This window comes from Castanea sativa, chromosome 3, assembly GCF_040712315.1.
Source record: "Castanea sativa cultivar Marrone di Chiusa Pesio chromosome 3, ASM4071231v1".
NCBI classification, from domain to species: Eukaryota; Viridiplantae; Streptophyta; class Magnoliopsida; order Fagales; family Fagaceae; genus Castanea; species Castanea sativa.
The window spans coordinates 18621882-18633036 of NC_134015.1; the positions used below are offsets into that span (position 1 = coordinate 18621882).

At 32.1% G+C, this 11155-nt stretch overlaps 1 protein-coding gene across 1 annotated transcript; it reads right to left on the minus strand.

Moving 5' to 3' along the window:
* Nucleotides 1-484: 484 nt before the first annotated feature.
* Nucleotides 485-10861, minus strand: LOC142627058 (putative peroxygenase 3). Its single transcript, XM_075800856.1, has 9 exons — nucleotides 10753-10861; nucleotides 9312-9461; nucleotides 7496-7581; nucleotides 7318-7415; nucleotides 5680-5805; nucleotides 5436-5586; nucleotides 2547-2814; nucleotides 1779-1820; nucleotides 485-812 (listed from the first exon to the last, which is right to left on the minus strand). The coding sequence occupies exons 1-7, from the start codon at nucleotides 10859-10861 to the stop codon at nucleotides 2671-2673; spliced, it is 864 nt and encodes a 287-aa protein (XP_075656971.1). The 3' UTR covers nucleotides 485-812; nucleotides 1779-1820; nucleotides 2547-2670.
* Nucleotides 10862-11155: the final 294 nt, after the last annotated feature.

The following is an 11155-nucleotide window of genomic DNA, read 5'->3' on the forward strand; positions in this document are numbered from 1 at the left end:
CTCTCATATTTCTGATTAGTTATTAGCGTGCTCCTACCTATAGGGCCCAATTGACATTAGAAAATGTTACCATGCTCTGCCTATATGGCCCAATACCCAGGACATGGTACTATAAATCTTTGATGATAAGTCGCTTTGGTATCTTGTTTCATTGTATATCTCATTGTGTTAGGCCCAATCATTATTTATTTATGTCACAATTTAGTCAACAGTTTCAATGGCTGCATTCCACCCGCCTGCATTTTGGAGTAAAATGAAATCGTTAGTTGTTAGGTCAATTATTGTGTTGGAAGATTTCATGTCAATATTTTGGTTGTATTTGCAAATATTTCCATGTGGACTACCTACAAATTCACCAGTAAGGCAGTAATGCTAGGACACAACTTGTCCATTTTTTGCTGTGGTTGTAACATTTTTGACAAATTCACCCCAAAATACAAAAATGCATGTTTACCTTCAATCCCATAAATCTTGCAACTGTGGATTGAATCAAAAGTGGTAGTAGACTTCCTACAAATTCAAAAAAAAAAAAAAAAAAAAAAATGTTGTACTACAGTGAGTATAGGTGCTAACACAACTTTTAATGATTTGGCATAATATAACTCCAAAAAGTCATTCACATAGATATAAGAAAGGTGATAATCTCAATGGAAAATCTTGAATCTCTTTTACACTGCAGCTAGATTAGCCTATAGCCAAATGTTAGTTCAGAAACAGAACATGCAAACATTTAAACAATGGCATTAGCGGCACTTGCAATCCTTGGCTATGATCAGCACACTCCTTTCCAATTGGCCCAGTAATAGCAGACCCTGCAACCAGAACAAAACATGAACAAAAAGAGTTTGAATAATAAACTACATGCTAATTAGAAACGTCTTTCCTATATCATAAATTGTACTCAAAAGTGCCAGCTCAAAATGGCATTCCAGGCTTACAGCATTCATATGTCAACTTAAAATAATAATGCTTGCTTCCCGCCATATTGCTTCCAAATTCCCCAAGTCAAAATGGCTTATCAGCATTCATTAATTACTTATCATATAATGAAGCAAGTGAAAACTACGAAAAATTCACTAAGGACAGTTGTTATGTTACAGCATTCTGGCCAATCTACCTCCTTTCCTCCATTTCAATTATCTGCATGAAACTGGCTTCTTTTTTTTGGCTGGAAACACATCATATTAATTTGTTCCACTTTGATCCTTATGTATGCGTTATATCACTTTTTTTTTTTTTTTTTTAAAGTCCAAGCAATAGGTAAAAAAAACGGAGTCAGAAATCTCGTGTGGAAGAGTGCAGCTCATAGCACCGAGGCAATGGTGCTGCGCTAGCACAAAGATTTTCATCATTCTCTTCAACAAACAAAACGATTCTTTTAGTTTAAAAACAAAATGATGTAGATGAATTACACCAACCCTTAGGCCTCGTTGATGTAAGTAACATTCTCTATAACAAGTCAGTAAAGGACCAATGGGTTTGAGTTGATGCAATATCATGTTATATCACATGTTTTAACCTGCTCATATCAGTTTAGAAGTCACTTGACAGCCTGCTTTCTTTAAATCTCATAACAAGTCGAACAAAAATACAAAATCAAAGGTAAAACTAGACACCTAGGTTCTATGCAGGCTCGAATTCAATCCCACTCCAACCCATTAACTAGGCCTTTTCTCCTCCTTTTTTCTATTGAGCGTATATAATAAGATAATTCATTTTATATGTTTAGACATGTCATAATCAAAAAAACTATAGTCTGACTTCAGGATGAAGTGTACCTTTCATTTCGCCCTTGGGGTTGACAATAACACCAACATTATCTGCAATTTTAACAACAGTTCGTGATTATAAAACTTGACGAATAGAAAAAGACTCTCCTATGAATATCTTGATGAAGAAATAAGACAATTTTAACAATAAATGCAAGAGGATGTTACATTTTGTAGGTGATCTTCAAGAAAAGCATGCAATAAAATCTATACTATAGGTACTAGTTTAGTTACATGATCATCAGAAGTGATCTTTAAGAAAAGCATGCAATAAAAGGCCAAGATGTAAGATGAATACTGAGATAGAGTGCATCTTCAGCCCTAGTACTTTTAGGTAGTCATAAAAGAGATTAATTAGTTCAACTCATCCATTCATGATTGCCAGACCACTGCAATGGCATCATATATAACAAGAGAACACATCATAAGTAAACAATTCTTTATTAAACCCATAGAAAAAGTGCAATTACAAGAAAAATAATATACCAACGATATCGAACATCCCAAAACAAAAGTTTATCCTATATCAAGTCAACAAGAACATTACAAAATTAATCATTTTCAATATATTTTTCTATCTGTAAGTCATGCAGCTGGGAGGTCTTAAACCCAGGACCTCAACCGCCACCTTCCTCTCACAAGGGGTGGAGATATATCAAAACACAGCCTTTCAAATCAAGAAAGCATTTTCAAACATCACAGCCATAAATAAGGTTTTATTCATTCGTTATCTCAACAACCAAACAAATCATATACACATAAAGGAGAAAAAACAACCTTCAAAGTACATAAACACTCCATCCTTTCTGCGCCACGGCTTGCGCTGCCTCACGATAACGGCAGGGCAAGACCTTCTTTCGGAGATCAGGCTTCCCTTTTCTTGACAGTAGCCATCACCATGTCACCAACACAAGCAGAGGGCAAGCGATTGAGGTGACCCTTGATTCCCTTCACTGAGATTATGTAGAGGTTCTTGGCCCCTGTGTTGCTGCCACTGGAAGACCCAGAGACATCCGGAACTTGTTCCCGGCACTTCCTCCGCGTCCTGCAATGCAAATCAACATATACAAAAACAATCAGGGAAAGATGAATCAAACCCTTTATCCCCTTTTTTGTCTTAAGAAAAATTTTCAATAGATACAAACAACCCAGGAAAAATGACCAAAACCCCTTTGTTCTTTTTGGCCCTTGGCGAAAAAAATTTTATATAACTTAGAAATTCAATACTTGGGACCCATGAAAACCAAGAACTCCACTTAATTAATCCCATTTCAACTTAAAGCGTACACTTCCACAACGATTTCTCAGGTTCTCCTAATATAAAACTTATCCACTGTTTAATTCCAGTGAAAATGTGGGGAAACATAAGAAAGTTAAACACTTAATGCTTAGAACAAGCCCAAAAAAAAAAAAAAAAAATTCCCACTTGGGTTTCACAAAATTAAACTGTATTGATTCATAGAGTTGGTTTCAAAAAGAAAAAAGAAATATATATATACACACACACAGTTAATGTGAACATTTATGAGCTTAAAGTGATGGAAATGGATTTTTTTTTTTTTTTTTGGGTTCAAGTTTCAAACTTTTTGTACGATATAAACAGATTAAGATAAATTAAATTCCACACAAAAAAAAAAATTTTCAAGAATAAACGATTAATAAAATGAAAAGCAAAGCGAAATTCAAATGCATAGTATAAAGAATCTATGCGTTTGAGACCAAAAAAAAATCTATTTACTGAACAGTGGCAAACACAAAGTGGGGTAACTCGTTTCGACATGGTTGAGACTTGAGACTCGAGAAAGCTGCTGCAGCTGAGTTCAATCAAAGGTTTAGGAGGGTTTTTATGAAAAATACTTAAGGTTTTTAGTTTGGACTTTGGACCGCATAGCTTACTCGGCCCATTTTCACCAAATTTCGGACTCTTTCTTTCCCTGTAGCCCATTTTGGAAGGGTTTGGATTTTGGATTGAAACGGGTTGTTATTCCTTTAACGGGTCAGGTCAGATCTTCAAAAAAAAAAAAAAAAAAACGGGTCAGGTCAGAATCGTCGGATCAACCAGAAATGATCAGTATTTTTTTTTTACACATAAAAAAACAATATCAAAAACAAAACTTTTACATATTTACCAACCTCCTTTTTTGTGTGTTTCTTTAATACAAATAAATTAATAAAAAAAGCTTCAAATATAAAATTTGATAAACACATAAATATTTAAGTTTATAATTCGATAAAAAAAAATTCTAATAGTAATTAATTTCACATAGAAAACCGTAAATAAACCATGAAATAAGTTTAAAATTTGCTGTAAACTCAGCATACTTTTAGATTAACTCTTTACTAAAAGCTATTTAATTATCGGCAAAATTATAATTGTGCTTAAAAAAATATAAGGCTTTTAAAAATCTTTACATAAGCAAATAAGTTAAAAATGGAAAGAAAAAAATACTAATCCAAACCAAAGTCATATGATATATACAGCTTTGAGAATAAAATATAGTAACATGTTAGGTAAAGAAAAAAGTAAATAATTATGAAGAAAACCCATAATGTACTTACGAAAAAGCTTATTAATGTTGATAGTAAATTCAACACCGAAAAAAATTATATTTTAGAATTTCTTGTCAAGTTGATGAGCAATGTCATTAGTATTTTCATCTACAACATAGAAAATTAATATAAATCTAGTACAAACATAGATTGAAAATAAGTCAATAAAGAATTAAGTTTAAAATTTTTATAATAAATGCTCGATGAGTCAATTGGGTCGGGTACGGGTTCAACTCAGTGGGTATGGGTGAAGATTCTTCCTAAGTTAATAGGTGTGTTGTGTGTAATTAATCTGATAGAGATTCTTTCTTCTTCTTTTTTCTTTTTCTTTTTTTATTGGTTAACATTCCTCAAATTGACTGAACTTGCCCAAAATTCACCCATAGTATTAATTGATAAGAATCCTGAAAACATTCAAGATTTTTTTTTTTTGGTGGAGAAAATCTAAGGCATAAAAACCATCATATAAGTAAGAGCCTGTCCTCTTTATTCCCTAAAGAGCAATTCTTTTTTTTTTAGAGATCCCTGGAGTACAATTCAAACTCTTAGGATGCGTTTGATACATGCCTTAAAAATATGTGTTTTGTTGTTTGGAAATATGTGTGAGTTAAAAAATGTGTGAAAATGTTGTTTAAAAACTTTTTTTTTAAATGGTGTACCAAACAGAGCCTTACATTCTAGAACTTCTTCTATGTTTTCCCACAAAGAAATAAATTGTGTAACGGGATGGATAATATCTTAAACTTCTTAAACTTTTAATACATAACTTCCATTAGAAGTTGTACTGGGGAAAATTATGAACATGATTATGATATACACGTGTTTATAAAAATTTTAAGGATAAGAGTGACATGTCATCCTCTCGATCAATAAAGCCATTTTAACACGGCATATCTCATGTCAAAGTCACATTATTCTCTATCAATCTTATTTTCTTCATCATTAAGATAAAATTGACGCACAAACTAACCCTTTAAGGCAAGGTTACTTGTTTGACCTTACAAAGGAAGACGCTACAAACATTTATATATGGCAAGTCAAATTAAATTTTCACTGTTCCAATAACTTACGCAATGATCCTAATTTTTTTTTATTAGAAGGTGCATATTAGTCAACCTTTTTACCAACAGCAGCATTCTTTTGCACCTTAGCACAATACTCAAATAAGCTTCCATCAAAGCAACGCCTCACAGCTTCTCTTGCTAAGAAACCTTCCCCATCCTTTGCAAGAACATAAAGAACTCCCCACTCTAGTTTACTTGCAAACCTGCAACATTTATAAAATGAGATTGATTACACTTTCAAGCGGGTTTCTCATATATGGAGAGAGAGAGAGAGAGAGAGAGAGAGAGAGAGAGACCAGCCAAAGAAGTCATGTGCATTTCGATTTGCCTCGGTCATGTGCCAGAGCTCCCGTAGAGTAAGTTTGTCGGGCACTGTACGAGCGTATTTGCTGAACATGTTCTCAAGATTTGCAGGGATAAATCTACAAATAATTTGATAACAATATTTTATAATTAGGTTTGTGTAGCAATACTTGTACACCAAAAAGTTCTTTTTTGAACTAAACATCAAGGGAGAGGTACAATAATATAATTGTAACTTCCACAACTAAAATTGTGACAGAATATTATCTAATGTAGGAGGAGAGTGTACACATACCGAGGCATAAACCTTTTTCTTTTTCTTTTAATAAGTAGTAATGTTCTATATTGATTTGGATATAAGAAAGATTATCATACATAACTCAATATTCCTTAGGTTTGGTTACACATACCGAAGTATGAATATGATATTATGAGTAGGCACACTTCAATGAGTTCTAGAAAATAAATGATTATTCCAAATTAGCCAAATTGAAAATATATAATGCATCAATCAAGAGAGTCAATCTCGTACCAAAAGCTGTACCGGTTTGACCAGTGGAATGATATATTTCGATACTGGTCAATACCGGTGTACCGTTTCTAATTTACCGTTATTTTTTTATATTTATAAATATATATATGTGTGTGTATTATAATGAACATAAAAGTTTACCATAAAATATTACCTTAATTCAGAATAAATTATTCATGATTTTAGACTTTAGCATCAATTAAAAGAAATAAACATAATATAAAAAACAGAAAACTTAATTGTTCATTACATATTTTGCCCTTAAAAAAATTCAAAAATTACAAAACTAAAAAAACAATGTTTTTTTTTTAATTGGTACCGGCCAGTACGCCAAGTATCGACCAATATAGCTGGTATATTCGGTATTTAAACCGGTATGAAATGTTGGCGTTTACCGGTATGGCTGGTACCGGTACGGTATTGACTACATTGGCATCAACACTAACTTAATGAATTTTTAAATTTCAATCTATCCCCTCACCTTGTATAAGTTGCACACCTTGAAACCACCCTTTAAAGAAGAGAGAAGAGATATATGTACTAATTATGGGGGCTGTTTGGTACCAGTGTTTAAATAACAGTTTTCAGTGTTTAAAAAATAATAACACTTCTGACATGTAAATTTATAACACTCAAACAAGTATTTTCACAACATTGAAAATTGAACAACGATAATAGAAATTTCCAACCAAACAAGCACATAATATACCAGATCATGTGGGTTGGATTGAATAAGTGTATGTTAGATGGGTATATATTGAATTCTATATTTAGTGTTTATAAGGAGTTTTAATTGTAACTTTGGCTATCATTTGAGGTATAATTATTTTGAATCCAAAGGTTGGATTAAACAATAATTTTAAATTAATCGAGAGATGAGAGAAAAGTCTACTGGACCACAAAGGTAGGAATAAACAAGGGATGCTTCTACAAAATTTAGCTCCTTTCCACCGAATTACGAATTGGGCATTTGATTCTCGCACACTCATGATGTGGGTGGAAATGAGACTCTTTTGCCTAATGTGTCATATCAATAAGCAGTATTTGCAATTAGAAAATGGAAAACATTGCAGTTTGGCTTGAGTTTTTCATCTCTCACCTTCCCTCTGTGTCATAAGTCCCTGAATCACTTCCATGCTTTCCCTTATGTATGTTCTGTATGTATATTGGGAAGTAAGGTGATGATGGTATCCATGTCTGCAAGAAAAGAATTAAAATTATCAACTTTAGCTCTAATTAAGGACAAATGATCATGTTCCAAATCACAACAAACTTACAGGCAAGGTAGCATAGCTCATAGATCCATGGATCAAAATCATAAAAAAGAAGGAAGTAACCGCATTAAAACCGAGTGCGCGACATCCTGTAAACAAATGGAGCAAACCAACTTAGGGTGTGTTGGGCAAAAAAAAAATTTTGCCAACTTATTTTATTATTCAGCTTATTTTTGCTACTATTTATGGGTCCTACTGTACTTTTTGATACTATTCATGGGTTTCACGGTTCTATTTCAACTATTATCTTTATTTACAGTACTTTCAGCAAAAAAATTTCAATTTCAACACAATAAACAGATTTCAAACAAACCCTAATAAACTAAAAAACTTTTTCCCTGGAAAAAAATCTTTATTTTAATATTTGTCTAGTACAATTAGAACACAAAAACTGGTATATTTACATTTGTTTGAGACTATATTTAATTAGAAATGCAATTGGCTTGCAAATGAAATAATTAATTACTAATTCCCATGTAAACAAAGATTAACAAGAATCTTTTTTTTTTTAAATTATCAACAAAAAAAAAAAAAAGAATCTTTTTGAAGAGCAGTTACAACCACCGAGTTAACAAAACAATCATAAGTAACTTACGAGTAAATCAAAATTTGATTGCTTATTTAAAATAAAAATTAGAAAATATAATGGTTCAAAAACCTAGGATTGAAATTGAAGTAACTGGAAAATTCTAACACTTCTAGTTTGGAAAGCGATTGAATACATTTGATATATACATATATATATATATATATATATATATATATATATATATATATATATATATATATATATATATATATATAACGAAAAAAGCGATTGCATAATTAAAATTTGTTTGTAAATGCTATTACCTACAAAGATTGATATTATATTATTAAAGCATATAATACATCCCACCAACTCTAATTTTAACACTCTAAAAATATTGTTTCCAATTGCTTTTTTTTTTTCAAATCCTATTGCTAAGTCTAACTTACTGTCTATGCACATTACCTAATTACCCAACGAGCCCCTACAAATGCAAGTATCAACTACCGTCTACAGTTGCTTTCGTCCCTTAAAAACTCCTGGTATACTGCAACTATCGCCATTAGCCAATAAATTGCACCATATTAGCATCGAGATTCAAATCAACCACAAAAACAAGTAATATATATACTACTGGTTTGCTCTAGATCTATTGGTCCAAACTCCAAACTCTTGAATATGCTAACAAACAATCTAATATATATACTACTCTAAGGCCTTGCACAGTTTTAGAAAGTCGAGAACTTCATAAAGCCATGCACTCTCTCCAACCTTTTCCATCTATCTTTAGAAATGGAGTGTATAAATTAAGACTTATTCATCTCTCTATATCAAACTATTCATTGGACTAATAATTATTAAGCCATTTCAAGACTTGTAGTATTGATTGATCAACCCATAAGAAGAGATTCATCAAGATAAGATCCTAAATTTAGTTAATTTCCATGAGGAGCTCATTCCATAAGGATAATGAGAGAAAATTAGGCATATGCATACGAAGGTAGGACACATACATAAGTTAAGGTCCCTTTTTTCTCACCTGTACAATAATCGCCCATTCTGAACACGACCAAATCATCTAAAGCACTTGCATAGGAAGGAACTCAAGTAGGACACGTACATAAGTTTTAAACAGATCTGAGACTCTAAAATTGAATAGCCTGGATTTGTACGCAACTCACACACCAAACTGATCCTACTCCAATATCCTTAGTTAAGAACAACAAATCATTTCATAGTTTCTCAAGTCTCTGGAGATTATTATATATTTGCCTTCAGCACACAGCTTACCTTTATATGTTTCTGATGGGTAGATGATGCCATCATTGTCTTGGTCAAAGAAAGCTACATGCTGTTGAAGCACGGACATGTTGTGATGCTTATGGCCCCACGTACCATTTATATTTTCTGTATCAGGTGCAACCACAGCTCGAGGCAAGTCTGAAGAAGAATTCACAACAAAATAAATGAGAAAAGAGGGAATTCATTTTTTTTTTAATATATATAACTGTTAAATTACCGATTATCTCAAAAGTTTAAACTGTTAAGAAATGATGAATTTAATCATTTAACCATAAGTCTAACACTCCCTCTCACTTGTGGGCTTAAGCTTCCCTTTAATAAGTGGGGGCCCAACAAGTGAGAATTTAACATTTTAAATGGAAGGTAGAATAAAGCCAGGGATTGAATTGGGGATCTCCTGTTCTGATACTATGTTAAATTACCGATTATTCTAAAAGCTTAAACTGTTAGAAAATTGTGAATTTAATCATTTAACCATAAGTCTAACAATAACAACACCCAATTTGTTCCTGCATACATAGGGTGCTTATGGTTATGGTATGCGAAGGATATATAAGAGGCAGTCCAAGTCGTAAAACCACATTACCACAGCCAACTATAAACTTATATATTTATGTAAAGAAAAGCTCAAACTCAACACAAACTAAAATTTGTGGAAAGGAAAAAAAAAAAAAAAATATATATATATATATATATATATATATATATATATATATCTAAGTTGGACGATCTAATACTAGTTGTTATTATTTTGAAGTATAAACAACGTTGAAAAACAAATTAAAGGAAATTGTTTTCCAAAAAAATATGCAATAAATCCCTACTCAATGATTTGTTTCAAATGTTTAGCGTAAATTAGGTGAACTCAAAGTTGACTTGGCTGTTATGTTATGCTAGGAGGAAAAAATAAAATAAAGCACTCAGAAAAAGGAAAAAAAATTATTCAATTGTTCACTACAATGTTGGGTAGAATTTTTTCCACTTTTGATGTTGCTTGCTTGCCTAGATAACATTTCACCTAGTCCATGACAACTTTCAAATCAACCTGAAACTTATTCTTAATCTCAAACATTCATTTATGTTTATTAATTAAGTAACACATACCCAAACATTTTAATCTTCATTCCATTTTCACACGTACGATTGATATTTACCCCTTTAATTGCCACTGGAAAATAAATTTTCAAAAATAAATAAATAAGAAATGCACAAGAGTGTTTACTTCAAAATTCAAATCCATTTGTTCATTTTCTATATATACACCATGACCCATGAGAACAGTAAGCGAAAAACTTACTGAAAATGCACTGCAAAGACTTGGTCAGAAATGCATTATTCTAAATATTTGCTCCCCCCAGAAAAAGAAAAAAAAAAAAAAGGAAGGTTGATGAACAAGAAAAGCATAAGGGAAAGAGATGGAAGATATTACAGGGCTTGGGGAGCTTAGACTCCAGATCATCTCGGACCTTCCTTTCTGCGGTAATAGGAGCCATCTCAGCCACCGTTTTCATGGGTTCTTTTGAAACCTCTGCTGCCATCTCTCTCTCTCTCAACAATGAACTGTGCTCGGGTAGGAACTTTCTGTGTTTTTCTATCAATATTATCTATAACCACTCTCACTTCCAAATTTATAATATTTTTTATTATTAAAAAGAAAAAAAAAAGAAAAAAAAAAAAGAAAAGAACCTCGCTAAAGTCTAAACTCTAAACTCTAAACTCACATATTTTACAAATAAAATTTCTTCCGCAAATGTAGCAAAAAAAAATAGGGAGGCGTTGAGACTTTTTTTTAAGAGAGAACAAAATTCCAGGTGACTAGGACTGTAAACGTG

Bases quoted from the DNA above. Each gene is read 5' to 3' on its own strand.
- LOC142627058 (XM_075800856.1), bottom strand. From the start codon at position 10,861: ATGGCAGCAGAGGTTTCAAAAGAACCCATGAAAACGGTGGCTGAGATG. The intron at 9,462-10,752 runs GTAATATCTTCC...ATTCTTCTTCAG, and splicing joins GTCTAAGCTCCCCAAGCCCT to ACTTGCCTCGAGCTGTGGTT. The intron at 2,815-5,435 runs GTTGACTAATAT...TTTGCATTGCAG, and splicing joins ATGCTGCTGTTGGTAAAAAG to GACGCGGAGGAAGTGCCGGG.